This window comes from Microtus oregoni, unplaced genomic scaffold (genome assembly GCF_018167655.1).
Source record: "Microtus oregoni isolate MIOR12 unplaced genomic scaffold, Mior012 000032F_ref0000030, whole genome shotgun sequence".
Lineage (NCBI taxonomy): Eukaryota > Metazoa > Chordata > Mammalia > Rodentia > Cricetidae > Microtus > Microtus oregoni.
The window spans coordinates 10,716,514-10,732,118 of record NW_024543091.1 but is presented as its reverse complement, the minus strand read 5'-3'; the positions used below and the strand labels follow the sequence as shown (position 1 = coordinate 10,732,118).

At 39.3% G+C, this 15,605-nt stretch overlaps 1 protein-coding gene across 1 annotated transcript; it reads left to right on the top strand.

Moving 5' to 3' along the window:
• The first annotated feature begins 8,964 nt into the window (after window positions 1–8,964).
• Window positions 8,965–9,233, top strand: LOC121466241 (60S ribosomal protein L39-like). The gene has a single exon (XM_041679927.1). It carries the CDS (start codon window positions 8,965–8,967, stop codon window positions 9,118–9,120), a length of 156 nt encoding a protein of 51 aa, XP_041535861.1. The 3' UTR covers window positions 9,121–9,233.
• The last annotated feature ends 6,372 nt before the right edge of the window (window positions 9,234–15,605 follow it).

Sequence of the window (15,605 nt, the reverse complement as noted above, 5' to 3'; positions counted from 1 at the left end):
GCGCCCAGGAAGCCGGGAGGAGGGAGGCGCACCTGCGAGGGCGGGAGCTGGCCGCACCTCCCGGGCGGTGCCGAGCGTGTCACCAGGGGGCGGCGAGTTGCAACAGGTCCCGATTCTCAACACTGCACAGCCCGCGTGGCCGAGCGCCCTGTCTGAACTCAAAATCCCAGCCCTGCACACAGCAGTCTTTCTTTTCCTCCTCCCCCGCCGGGCTGGGACGCTAGAACAAGTCCGGACACCTGTGCACTGAGAGCAGGGACCCGGAAAAAGCCAAGCTCACCTGGAAAGAAGGTGGACCTTTGAGTAGGACAAGAGTGCTTTCCGCCAGGCTCTTGGACACTGGAATGCATCCTGGAGCCCCAGGCGAGGAACAGAGTTGGTTCCCTTCAGACAGGAGCCTTCAGCCCCAAGCCCACAGCCTGTACCGTAGCCAACAGCCAGTTCAGACCCCCAGCTGGTTTGGAAAAGACACAGAGGTGGAACTGTGTTTGAACAGTATTTCAAAAAACATCAGTTTGGGTATGGATTTTTGACTGTCCTGATTACTTGGGAGGAAAGGACAGGGTTTTAAACAATCATGTAAGCTCTGCAAGCAGCTCACTCAGGATGCAATGGGGGAAGCAGAGACTGCAATTTTGTTTTAACAGAAACAACAGTAAGAAAAGTTTTATTCCCTTACCTCTCAGTTAATGCCATGAGTGTTAAGAGGAACCTGTATAACACAAAGCCATCAAGATACAACCATTGCAGGAGTGTTATAATTTCAGCCTATTAGGTCTGGAGAGGTGGCTCAGTTCATAATAGCACTGACTGCTCTTTGAAAAGACCTAGGTTCGATTCCTAGCACCCACAAGACAGCTCACAACCATCTATAACTCCAGTATGAGGGAATCCAGTGCCCTCTTCTGGCTCCTGTGGGTACCATGCATACATATGGTGCACATACTTACATTCATGCAGGCAAAATACTCATACACATAAATTTTTTTAAAAAAATATTTTTTCCAATGCAGCCTAGTAGGGAAACATGATGTCTAAGGGTCAAGATAGGCACATTTTCATCTTCTGGCATGACATTTAAATTATCACAAAATGAAACTAACCTTTAAGTGACTTTTAGGGGAAATATTAAACTGTTAGAAATTGAGTTTTGCCAGTACTGATGAACTGGTTTAAGCAGGAGGATGAAACTTACATAGTCTAAACATTGTCTAGACTTACATAGTGAGACATTACAACCTAGGCAAGAGTATGTTTTAGCACAGATCAAGGTTTGTGGCATCTGACTGCTAGAGTTTCCTTTCTTCAAAACAATGCAGAGAATTATCTTGTTTTACACATTAAAGTTTTTCTTCTGTTCCTACTAATTCCTTTTGTTCTCACAATTATATTTTTTGCAGACTGGTCTTTACTGACAAGCACCATCTTTTGACTCAGGTCATGTTCCCACTGACAAGTGTACATCCACTGCCTTCAAATATAACTGAAGATTTTTATCATCATTCTCATGTTGGGACTGAACCCCAGGCCTTAGCTACCACTACCACCCAGTCTCAATCTTCTCCTTCTTCTCCTTCTTCTCCTCGTTCTCCTCCTCCTCCTCCTCCTCCTCCTCCTCCTCCTCCTCCTCCTCCTCCTCCACCACCACCACCTTCACCACCTCCTCCACCTTCACCACCTCTTCCTCCTTCCCTTCCTCTTCTTCCTCCTCTTTTCCCTCCACATCTTCTTCATCCCTCCTCTCTTTATTGTTTTTGTTTATTTGTTTTGATGCAGGATTTCATATATCTCAAGTCAGCCTTATGAAGCTCTTTATGTAGCAAAGGTTGACCTTAAAATGCTGATTTTTTACCCATCCCCCTCCCCCAAATAAGAATGATTGGCTTTAGAAGTCTGTGCCACATTGCCTAACTCTAAGATACTTCTTAAGATTAAATTTTCTTTTATATTTGTTTGGGGAGGAGTCCACATGCATATAGAAGAAACATGTTGAGACTACCTTAGTGTAGATGCACATAACTTACATCTCAAATGTCATGGTTTTGTGTGTGTGTGTGTGTTTGTTTCCAACTTAACATAAGCCATTTACATCTGGGAAAAGGAACCATAACTGAGAAAATGCCTCTATCAGATTGTCTGTAGGCACGTCTTTGGGTATTTTCTTTATTAACAATTGATGTAGAGATCCCAGCCCACTGTGACTGATGCTATCCTTGGGCAGGTAGACTTTGGTTGTATGAAAAAACAAGTTGACTACCACATGAGGAGGAAGCCAATAAGCAGAATTCCTCTGCGGTCTCTGCTTTCATTTCTGCTTCCAGGCCCTGCCCTGAGTCCCTGCCCTGAGTTGAGTTCCTGCTTTGGCTTCCTGCCTAGAGCTCCTGCCTTGGCTTCCTCTGATGATGGACTGTAATCTATAAACCAAATAAACCCTTTCCTGCTCAATATGAATTTCATCAAATTGTTTATCACAGCAGTAGAAATCAAAACTAAGACAGCCTATTTAAAAAATATATGCAGAGTAAACAAATTAAAATGGGGCCATCAGTCAAAGGGAAGTCCAGTTTTATTAAATAAGCATGCTTGCATAGATCAAGAGAATCACGAAGACAGAAGGAATTCTGCTGGAGTGATAATTATTAAAAGCAAATAAAAAACAGGGAAATAGAAGTAGAGAGACTCTATTAATGGCTTCATTTCAAGCGTTGTTTTTCATCCTTGGTTGGACAGGTAATGTATAAAATTGTCCTCACCTACTGCAGAATGTAGGTTTTTTTACTTACTTTTCCATTGCCATGGAAACAAGATCAAGGTCACTTGTAAAAGACAACATTTAATTTGGGGGCTTACAGTTCCAGAGGGTTAAAGTTCACGACCACCCATGGCAGAGAGCATGGAAACCAGCAGACAGGCGAGGCAGTGGAGCAGTGGCTGAGAGCTTATATCTGATCCTCAGGCAGTAGGCAGGGGAAGAGGGAGAGGTCCTGGCGTGGGAATGACACACCTCCTCCAACAAGGCCATACTTCTTAATTCTTCCCCAAACTAGGACCAAGCATCCAAATATTTGAGCCGCTAGGGACCATTCTCATTAAAACAACCACAGTAAGCAAGGAATACTGAAAGACCTAGACATAACTTCCTTAAACTGACTGGTTCCTGAAGAATGGATTTCTTTGAAGAATGCAAGTGGCACATGCCACATCCTGAAAAAGCAGGATTAAGGTTTAAACAGGAAAGCAAGAACAACTTCTGAAACATATCAGTCCATTACAAAATTGGGCCATGCAGAAGAAAAGTTTATAAATACAATTTCCCCACACTCAATATTTTTTATTCCCTAAGATTGCAATGGGAATAATAAATTAAGAATGGTGTAGGGAAAACATTGTGACCTAGAGCATGCTGTAGTAAATAGTAAGCAGCCACTACTGTTGCACTTGGGAATCATATTGTGAGGGATCCGAAGTGAAAATTGAAAAATATGCCCTAGTGTCTACTGATGGTGATCTGAACATTCTAGTACTTAATACCCTTCCCAAAAAATTCTGAAAAATGAGGCCATGATTTATATCCATCTATAGTAGGGAAAGTATGCCAAACATGAGAGCAATAAAAAGGAAAAGGAAAAGATGAATATCCAGGAAATGAGGCTGAAAACCTGCTATCACTGAGTCAGAGTCAGTGTACAAGCAAAGGAGAGGGAAAAGAAGCAGTGACTTTTCAGGCTGCCAAAAGTGCAGTGGAGACAAAAATCCCAGGAATGGGAAGAGAAGCACGAGGTGAGTGCACGGTCATGTGTCAACCTGTCTTCATGGTGTCAGGACCCTCTGTAATCCTCAAGTATTCAGAAAAATATCCAAGGAATAGCAGGTACCAGACAGGACCCACCTGGGATGTCTTTGCATGTAAACTCTATCTAAGAATTCTCCCTTCTGTTTCTAATTAGTTTTCATTGAATGTTGTCTGATATTTTCTGTTCCACCTGGTCCTTGTTCTGCCCAGTTCCTACAGTCATTAAGTCCCAAAGAAATAACATAGAGGTCTACATTAACTATAAACTGATTGGCCCAGTATCTCAGGCTTCTTATGAACTCTTACAACTTATATTAACCCATTATTCTTATCTGTGTTAGCCATGTGGCTCGTTACCTTATTCAGTGGGGCAGTCACATCTTGCTTCTTCTGTAGCTGGGACAGGACTGCAAAGGGATGGGCTTCCTTCTTCTCAAAATTCTCCTGTTCTTATTGACCTGCCTCTACTTCCTGTCTGGCTGTCCCACCTATACTTCCTGCCTGGCTATTGGCCAATCAGTTTATAGCTAATGTAGACCTCTGTGTGATTTCTTTGGGACCTAATGACTGCCGGAACCAGGCAGAACAAGGACCGGGTGGAACAGAAAACCTCAGACAACAATTGAAGACAACCAAAATTAGAGTTTTAAAAGTTATACTCAGAAAATCAAAGGATTATTAAGAACTCTGAGCTCCAGTTAAAGGGCTTCCAAGAGAAGGCCTCTAATAAAAGCAAGTCAATCTTCATGTAATTTTACCTTATCTATAAAGCTCAGTCTGAAGACCAATAACAAATCAGTGAAGCTAATATTCAACAAGTCTTCGTGGATTTCTTATATTGAGCTAAGTACACAAGGGGGATGAACAACAGTGTTCAAGATTTTCCCATCTTTAAAGTGCTTATTCTTTGAGAAAATTATAGATACATAAAGTACAAGAATCTAGGTAGTAGTAGACATATAAACAAAATACAGATAGATTAAAAGAGAGAGAAATCATAGAAGAGGGAAGCAAAGCTTATTGAGAAAGAAGGAGATTATGTTTTGAATAATAGTTTCTGCCTTAATTATTTTGTTTTCAACCAAAAGGAATCCCTTAAAAATGTCTCCCATATGTAATAAATTGCTATTCCATTTTGTTACCAGGGCTCAGTAATTATTTGCACGCAAGTGCTGACAATGCCTTGTAGGCAGCAGGCAGATAAAGCCATTAGTATAGAAAGAAGTCACATTTAACAATAAGAATCTGGGGAGATTAACAAGCAAAGTTCCTGCCAGTGTTGGCAAAATCCAATGTTGGATGAATCATCATATTAGTTCAACAATGTTACTACACTTCATTTGCAACTTCTGGGAAGATTATATAATGAATATCACAATCACGTCATGTATCTCTTATATTTCAGATGTTACATAAAGTATCATGTGTCATTAATTCAAAAAATTTATTGAGAATTTTCCATAAGCAAGGCATCATACCAGGCTCTGCCTGGGGTAAGGATGAAAGATTAACAAAGCAATCTATAACATAAGAGATGATACCTCTAGGAATCCATTCCTTGTGTGATTCCTTGATTTGATTTGTGTCTGTTCATATTTGTGTAAACACTGAGCAACCTTATTATTAAAATCCAAAAGTTGGTATAAAATATTTCTGAAAAGAGGTGTGGAATCAAATGGGGATTGGAAAAAAGAAGAAATCCTTAACTTTATGCATCCTCTTAACCCTACTTTTCAAATCCCCATTCCACCCCATCATTAAATCCCTTTAGGAAGAAATGAGAAATTGTTTTTAGTTTGCGGTGCAGCCAATCCTCAAATGTATAATATAGCACTGGGGATTTGTTTTTTTATCTTCAAACATCTGTAAAAGCTTAAATAATATTAACAAATTATTTTGGTGAAGAGGTAAAGGATAAAATGACTTAATTAAAACCAGAATAAACAATGATAATTTATTTTTAATAGCTAAAGTCATTAACTATTCTGAATGCATTGTTTCTCTGGAATAGACCAAACACACAAAAAATATTATGCTGCTTACATTTTTAATAATATGAATAAATCACTTTCAGGATCTTGTCACTATTTCTTGGTATAATACATAATAGAGCAATTATATAGAGTGACAATTATTAGGATGAGTATAGGAAGATATTTAGTATAAAATATTTATTTTTTAATTATTTGATTTTAGGAATGTCCATTATTGTTCTGTTAAAATGACCTGGAAAATTCCCCCTTTAAATATGCTTTAAAATATTTAATGTAACTTCCAGGACGTCAGTAGCTTTTTAGCATTGCTATAAGTTTGAATAGTCATCATAAAGGTATTTTATATTTTAACACAGCACTATGTAAAAGTCATGATAGCCAACAATACTAACGTAACAACAGACATCCTTTATTTCCCTTCTGTTGTAATGATTATGCAGAAATGCATCAGCACATTAGTGACGCCATACCTGATGTCCCGTAGAGTCAATCAACTCTTGCTTGTAATTCAAAGTCTGCTAAAGTCTTTGAAACCTCTGATAATTGAAAGAGAATACAGAGAAAATGCACACAAACAAAGAAAATAAAAAACAGTAGTAAAGCCAGTGGCAAGTGATTTTTTGGGAAGGTGTCCTTTAGGGATGTCTGCAGGGGACCAGCTCCCAAGCAGATGAGTTTTTGCCATCTCTGCTCAGTGGTTCCCAGCCCAAGATGGGACCCCAGTTCCTTTTCTGTCTCCTCTCAGTGATTGCCTTCCTTATGATTGGTTAGTATTGTTAAGTTTCAGGCTTGACTGTCATGATCCATTTGAAATGAGTAATACTGCTTTTCTGACCACTCTACCAACAATATGTGAGTGCTGATAGTTACTTCATTGTTTCCTGGAACCATTACTGAAGTTCTCTGCTGTGTCTTATCCTGCCCAGGTTTTCTGCTTCAGCAGATCGGTGCCATTCAGTATACCATTTCACAGTACTTGCAAAATATTTCAGTGATGGAAGAATGTTCTGTTGTTTGGAGCATAGGGTACTACAAAACCCATAATATATCTTTTACAGCTGAAACTTATTTAATGTCTTATGTAGTACTGCCAGACTTGATGAAGGTGAACCAAACCTATAATTATCTACATGATAGGCTTCTGGTTTACCTACAAATAATAAACATTTTAGTAAAGTTGTATGCACATTGAGTTCTAGGGATCAACTTCCATCACATGGTATATATTTAAGACATGTGCTAAGCATTTTTCAATATTTTGTAGTGCAGTCCTAACAACATGCTTCAGAGTCAATGCAGCTCATCTAGTTCCTCTGCACTTGCAGATGAAGCAGCTAGTGGCTCATAACCCCTTTGGAGGGTTCAATGACCCTTTTGGATGGATTGTCTAAGACCATCAGAAAACACAGATATTTACATTATGGTTCATAACAGTAGCAAAATTGAAATTATGAAATAGCAATAAATAAATTATAGTTGGGGTCACCACAACATGACGAACTGTACTAAAGGGTCCCAGCATTAGGAAGGAAGTTGAGAACCACTGATCTGCAGTCTTATCATGTCTTCTTGTATGGCTTTATGTAAATGTTTATATTACAAAAGTAATGCTTTATAAATTGCTGTTATTGATAGCACTTTTCAAATTTATAGGTATATGTTAAGTATGTCATCAACAGATTTCATTGTTTTGTAAATGCAGGTTACAAAGTATTTACTTAAAACCAAAATGAGGCATTAAATCTGAAAGTTTGGAACTACAAAACCAGGTTATATGCGTGTGCAGCAAAGTAGAGAAGAGGAAACAAAGTAGAGGCTTGGAGTTGACTGAGAATTTTCTTTTATGGCAAGTAAAGTGTCTTAGATCCTAATGTAAGCTGTGTACTTTGCAGGACTAGCCCAGTGCTGGCATGCAGTCATTCACTCATGAAGGAAGAAATAGATGAAGGGTGTAAACATTTCTCTATGGTTAGTGTGGCCTTCCATTGCATGACTTTGCCTGTCTGATATTTTACCCCAGCTCTTCCATCCTCCTCAGGCCCAGTTCTACACCTTGTTCCTTCACTTCTGAGATCCAGGGCCATCAGTGTCCTCTTGGCTCATCTACTTTTCCAGGCCCTCTTCCTTAAGGCAATCACACATAGAGGCCCTTCTTTTCCTCATTTCACCTTTCCCATGAGCAAATCTCTTTCTGGATTATTCCTGTTTTCCTAAATATGTTGTCCTTCTCACTCAACTTCACTTCTCAGAAAACCTTGCACATCAGTAGAAAGGAATGATTGATTCTTTTGCTGATAGTCTCTCATAGGCTTTATTTCTGGCATTCTTCTGTGGAGGAGAATTTTGTATTGAGACCATTGTTCTACTATTTTCAAAACTGCTATATACATGTAATTCATGGTCAATTTGGCTGTTTCTTTGACTGGTTCTGAAATCCACAACCATATACATTGTGCATCTATGTGAGGGATTTTCTTGATTGGGTTTATTTAAGTGGGCTCAATGTGTTTAGCAATTTCTAAGTGATTGCCAAGATAAAGACAACAGTGAAGGAAAATCCTTGGTTTTTGTCTGCTTCCCTGTACCGGTCACTGGCAAGTTCATCTGCCCTGTTTGTGGGTTTATCTACTCTGCTGTTGCTGCTTCCCTTCACTGATTTCAGAATGCTTATTCTTCAGGCTTCTACCAATGACTGAACAGCAGTGGCTCTCCAAGAATCCTCAAGGCCTTCACCACCAGACTGGGACCACCAAGGACTCCATTCTTGAGGAGTGAGCAGCTACTAGACTCTCACCACCAATGTGAGACAGTCATTGTTAGGATACTTGCACTGTAGTGTGTAAACTAATCCAATAATCCCATTTTAGCATGTATTCATTCTTTCAGAACTGCTCCTCTAGACAACTCTAATACAGACTGGGGAAACAAATATGAATCTTCAGGACACCTTTCTTATTGTTCCAGTGGACAGCATGAAGATTCTTTTTAATGTTGCTAATAATAAGAACAGATGCTTTATCATATGTACACTCCCTGTTTACAACTTTAGGCTTGCTCACACACCTTTTCTTGACAAACTTCTTTTTAAAAATTTCTTCTAGGCATTTTTCCGGTCGGAGCCTTCTCTTCGCCTTTCCTTCGCCATCGTGCGCCACCTGCCCGCCTAGCCTTCTAGCCATGTCTTCTCACAAGACTTTCAGAATCAAGCGATTCCTGGCTAAGAAACAAAAGCAAAATCATCCCATTCCTCAGTGGATTCGGATGAAAACTGGCAACAAAATCAGGTACAACTCCAAGAGAAGACACTGGAGGAGAACGAAGCTGGGTCTGTAATGAGTCAACAATGAATGGCAAAACAATTAATGATGAATCGTGATCCTTGATGAGTGTTACAAGATGAAGTTCAACATTTTCAATCTGGAGACTTGATCATGTTTAAGTTGGGAGTGGTTTCTCCAGTAATAAAATGTAGAACCTTTTGAAAAAAAAATTTCTTCTGGTTTTACTTATTGGTCTTGCTACATGTCACTTTCAAGACAATGACAGCATTCAGAAAGAACCATGATATAGCATCAATATTGTTTTATCTTGACATTTCCTTCTTTAAAATAATTAGTTGGTTACCTTTAAATTCAGCTTTACCCAAGATATCAGGACATGAATTAAATACAGCCAGACTCTTAGCCAAAATATACCTGAATGACCTCTAGCCCAGTTCCCAATATAGTCCTTTTGTTCTTCCTAAAACCTAGCAGGGCAGGTCATTTTCCCACTGTTTTCTGGTCTTTCAAACTCCAAACTGAACAGCCTATCAAACTCTTTTCTTTTATCAATGAAGGGTTTTCCCTGCCCAAACTTCCAAACTCTGTCACATCCCTTCTATACATTAATCCCTCATACTTAAGAAGAACATAGTTAAGTTTGTCCCGGCAGTGGCCCTACTCCTTGGTATAAGTTCTTGGCTTACTTTTCTGTTATTTTGATAAAAAATAATTTTTGACAAAAGCAACTTGAGAATGAAAAGATCTATTTTGGCTTACAGTTACTGGAGGGCACAGTCCACCATGGCAAGGAAGACACAGCAGCATGCTGTAATGGTACAGTGGCAAGAACAAGAATCAGGAGGTTCTTTGCTCACATTGCATTTAATCCAGGAAGCAGAGAGTGAACAAGAATTAAGGCCAGGCTATGAAATCCCATGGCCATCCCACAATGACCCACTTCTTCTAGTGAGGTTCCACAAACTTCCCAAAGAATGCTACTACCTGGGGATCAATTGTCCAATTAAAATCCATCAGTATCTCAAAGTTGTTTTGATTTGCATTTCCCTGGTTGCTAAGGAGGCTGAGCCTGACATTAACTGTCTGTTGGCCATTTGAATTTCTTTTGTTGAGAATTCTCTGTTCAGTTCAGTGCCCCATTTTTTTAATTGGGTTAATTAGCATTTTAAAGTCTAATTTCTTGAGTTCTTCATATATTTTGGAGATCATACCTTTGTCTGTTGCGGGGTTGGTGAAGATCTTCTCCTAGTCAGTAGGTTTCCTTTTTATCTTAATGACAGTGTCCTTTGCTTTACAGAAGCTTCTCAGTTTCAGGAGGTCCCATTTATTCAATGTTGCTCTTATTGTCTGTGCTGCTGGGGTTGTATGTAGGAAGTAGTCTCCTGTGCCCATGTGTTGTAGACTACTTCCCATTTACTCTTCTATCAGGTTCAGTGTGTTCAAATTAATATTGAGATCTTTAATCCATTTGGACTTGAGTTTTGTGCATGGTGATAGATATGGATCTATTTTTGTTCTTCTACAGGTTGACATCCAGTTATGTCAGCACCATTTGTTGAAGATGCTTTGTTTTTTCCATTGCATACTTTTAGCTCCTTTGTCGAAAATCAGGTGTTCATAGGTTTGTGGGTTAATATCTGGGTCTTCGATTCCATTGGACGACTTCTCTGTTTTATGCCAATACCAAGCTGTTTTCAATACTGTAGCTCTGTAATAGAGTTTGAAGTCAGGGATGGTAATGCCTCCAGAAGTTTCTTTATTGTATAAGATTGTTTTGGCTATCCTGGGTTTTTTGTTTTTCCATATAAAGTTGATTATTGTTCTCTCAAGGTCTGTAAAGAATTTCATTGGGATTTTAATGGGGATTGCATTGAATTTATAGATTGCCTTTGGTAGAATTGCCATTTTTACTATGTTGATTCTACCCATCCAAGAGCATGGGAGATCCTTCCATTTTCTGGTGTCCTCTTCAATTTCTTTCGTCAAAGACTTAAAGTTCTTGTCAAATAGATCTTTCACTTCCTTGGTTAGAGTTACCCCAAGATACTTTATGCTATTTGTGGCTATCGTAAAAGGTGAAGTTTCTCTGAATTCCCTCTCTGCTTCTGTCAGAATAGCTAAAATCAAAAACACCAATGATAGCCTTTGCTGGAGAGGATGTGGAGTAAGGGGAACACTCATCCATTGCTGGTGGGAATGCAAACTTGTGCAACCACTTTGGAAACCAGTGTGGCAGTTTCTCAGGAAATTCAGGATCAACCAAGATCCAGCAATACCATTCTTGGGAATATAACCAAGAGATGCCATATCATACTAAAAAAGCATTTGTTCAACTATGTTCATAGCAGCATTATTTGTAATTGCCAGAACCTGGAAACAACCTAGACGCCCCTCAATGGAAGAATGGATAAAGAAAGTGTGGAATATATACACATTAGAGTACTACTCAGCGGTAAAAAAAACAATGATATCTTGGATTTTGCATGCAAATGGGTGGAAATAGAAAACACTATCCTGAGTGAGGTAACCCAGACCCAAAAAGATGAATATGGTATGTACTCACTCTTAAGTGGATTCTAGCCATAAATAAAGGACATTGAGCCTACAATTCATGATCCTAGAGAAGCTAAATAAGAAGGTGAACCCAAAGAAAAGCATATAGTTATCCTCCTGGATATTGGAAGTAGACAAGATTGCCAGGCAAAAATTGGAAACTTGGGGGTGGGGGTGGAGTGGGGGAAAGGGGAGATGGGGAGAGATTGGGAGAATGGGAGGGTTGGGATGGAGGAAGGGTGGATATGGGAGCAGGGAAGAAGATATCTTAATTAAGGGAGCCATTTTAGGGTTCGCAAGAGACTTGACTCTAGAGGGGTTCCCAGGTGTCCAAGGAGATATCCCCAGCTAGTTCCTTGTGCAGCTGAGGAGAGGGAACCTGAAATGGCCCTATCCTATAGCCATACTGATGAATATCTTGCATATCACCATAGAACCTTCATCTGGTGATGGATGGAGATAGAGACAGAGATCCACATTGGAGCACTGGACTGAGCTCCCAAGGCCCAAATGAGAAGCAGAAGGAGGGAGAACATGAACAGGGAAGTCAGGACCGCGAGGGGTGCGCCCACCCACTGAGACGGTGGCCCTGATCTAATGGGAGCTCACCAAGGCCAGGTGAACTGGGATTGATGGAGCATGTGATCACACCAGACTCTCTGAATGTGGTGGACAATGAGGGCTGACTGGGAAGCCAAGGACAATGGCACAGGGTTTTGATCCTACTGCATGTACTGGCTTTGAGGGAGCCTAGTCTGTTTGCTCACCTTTCTAGACCTGGATGGAGGGGGGAGGACCTTGGACTTCCCACAGGGCAGAGAACCCTGACTGCTCTTTGGACTGGAGAGGGAGGGGAATGGGAGGAGGGGGAGAGAAATAATAAAAGAAAAAAATTAATAAAATCCATCAGTATATGAGGGACATTTTGCATTTAACCCACATCTTTGTGTATTTATGAAAAAAAGTCTACTGTGAGCTAATTCCTCTTCCAAGTTGTAAGCAACTTTTCTTCTCACAGGAACATCATGTGGCTTCTAAAATTCAGTCACTTTTAGGCTTATAAGTTTTCTTGAAATTGTTCTTCCTGAAAACTACTATAATGATAACTTAGAGTTATTTGTGAAAAAATACCAGCTCTTACACTTCCGAAAAAACTCCCATCAATCCCTACAGACCAGGCATTTCTTTCCATTTACTGCTGAACATTAGTGCACAATTAGCATTTTGTTGGCCCTCAGTTGACATTTAAGGAATGGAAAGGGAATAAATGGAGTGAATGAGTTCATAAGGCATTATAATCAAGAGTGTGTTCTTTATCAAGTATGTTTGCACACTCTTTTTTTTTTTGTCTCTTGTGGTAGGTAATCTTTACTCTCAACTTGGCTACAGAGAATTATCATGGAAATGTATTTCTGGGTATGGCCATGAGAGATTTTCTAAATTAAGTTAGTTAATTGAAGTGAAAAAGCATATTCTAAATGCAGGCTGTACCTTTTGATATGCTTTAAAACATAAGTAATTTCTTCCTTCCTTCCTTCTTCCCTCCCTTGCTTCCTCCCTCCTTTCTTTATTAAATTACTTGTGTTAAGTAGTTCATCATAGCAACAAGAACATTAACTAATAGATCTCGCTCCTCATCCCCTTACTTCTTTTGAGACAGGATCTCACTGAGTAAACCTTGCTGGTATGGAACTTGTTATGTAAACCAAATGGCCTGAGACTCACAGAGATCTTCTGGGATTAAAGAAGTTCTATAATACCACATATTAATAGATTTCCAAACTCCTGTAGATTATTTTTCTTCATTTTGAGAATTCAGAGAGGATATAGTACTAAAACAAACATGTATGAAATTTAAGAGACCATAAGCGTTAAATGTCCTAATATTTATATTCTTAATATCAAGCTTCAATTCTAAAGATATATTCTAATCATTAATCTAATCTTTTGAGTGAAAATAGTCACATTTAAACAAGGAAGTGTCTTAGTTGGTTTTCCTCTTGTTCTGATAAAGCACTCTGATAAATCAACTTACAGTCTCATCTCTGTCCTTCCTACATCTCTACTGTCCCATTCCCTCAAGTTCTTCTCCTTCCTCCCCTTCCCTTCTCCTTCCATGCTCCCTACTCTACCCACTTCCATGCTAACAATTTTGTCAGGAGATCTTGTCTCTTTCCCCTTTCCAGGCGGATCTATATATATTTTTTTAGGGTTCACTTAGCTTCTCTAGGATCATGAAGTATAGGCTTATTATACTTTGTTTTATAACTAGTATCCACTTTTGAGTAAATACATACCATGTTCATCTTTCTGGGTTTGGGTTGCCTCACTCAGGATGGTGTTTTCTAGTTTCATCCATTTGTGTGCAAATTTCGATATGTTATCATTTTTTACCACTAAGAAAATGTGTAAATGTGTCACATTTTCTTTATCCATTCTTCAGTTGAGGGGCATCTAGGTTGTTTCCAGGTTCTGGTTATTACAAATAATGCTGCTATGAACATAGTCGAACAAATATCCTTGTATTATGATTGGGCATTTTTGGGTATATGCCCAAGAGTGGTATTGTTGGGTCCTGAAGTAGGTTGATTCCCAATCTTCTAAGAAACCACCATACTGATTTCCAGAGTAGCTGTACAAGTTTACATTCCCACCAGCAATGGAGAAGTGTTCCCCTTACTCCACATCCTCTCCAGCATAAGCTATTATTGGTGTTTTTTATCTTAGCCATTCTGACTGGTGTAACATGGCATCTCAGAGTTGTTTTGATTTGCATTTCCCTGATGGGCAAGGATGTTGAACATTTCCTTAAGCATCTTTCAGCCATTTGAGATTCTTCTGTTGTGAATTCTATGATTAATTCTGTACCCCATTTTTCCACTGGGTTATTTGGAATATTGATGCCTAATTTCTTGTGATTTTTATATATTTTGGAGATCAATCCTCTCTTATGTGGGGTTGGTGAAGATTTTTTTTTTTCAAATCAGAAGGCTGCCTTTTCATCTTATTGACTGTGTCTTTTTGATTTATCCCTACTGCTTGTAATGGCTTTTTTGGAACCTATTCTCTTTGGATGGATACCTTGCTCTGCCTAGAAATACTAGGAAGGGTCTTGGATCTGCCCCCAAAGCAATGTACTTTAGCCTCTCTGAGGAGTGGATGGAGGTGGGTGGGGGTTGGGGGGTAAGTGGAGGGAATGGGAAAAGAGAAGGGAATGGGAACTGGGATTGGTATATAAATGGAAAAAGATAGTTTGTTATCTTTTTTTAAATAAATAAAATATAATAAAAAGGTAAAACAACAATATAAAACAACTTATCTAAGAAAGGTTTTAATTTTGGTCAGAGATGGATAGTTCTAGCTGGAATTCTCTTTGGGCTACCAACCAGCTCCCAAATGAAGACACCAAGACTTATTATTAATTGTGAATGCTCAGCTTTAGCTTAGGCTTATCACACTCGCTCTTTTAACTTAATTTAATCTGTTTCTATTAGTCTACATTTTTGCCTGGGGCTTTTTACCTTTCATTCATTCACACACGTCCTGCATTCCTGCTTCCTCCACATACGGCTGTCTGGCCCCTGAAGTCTCCCTGTCATCTCTTTTTCTTTATTCTCCAAGCCTAAAGTCCTCCTCCTACTTACTCTCCATGCCTGGAAGTCCTATCTATACCGCCTCTCTCACTATTGGTCATTCGGCTTTCTATTAGACCAATTAGGTGCCTTGGACAAGTAAGGTAAAATGGCAGCACATGTTGACATAATTAAATAAATACAACATATCTTTACATAGTTAAACAAATATAATACATCTTTGCATATTTAAACAAGTACTCCTCAACTGAAGGTATCCCATCATGGCTGGAGAAGTGCTGGTAGCAGGAACTTAAGGCATTGGGTCTTGTTGTATCCACAGTCAAGAAACAGAGAGCTATAAATGTTCCTACTTAGCTAACCTTTTTCTTTTGTATACACTATAGGACCA

Bases quoted from the DNA above. Each gene is read 5' to 3' on its own strand.
- LOC121466241 (XM_041679927.1), top strand. From the start codon at position 8,965: ATGTCTTCTCACAAGACTTTCAGAATCAAGCGATTCCTGGCTAAGAAA.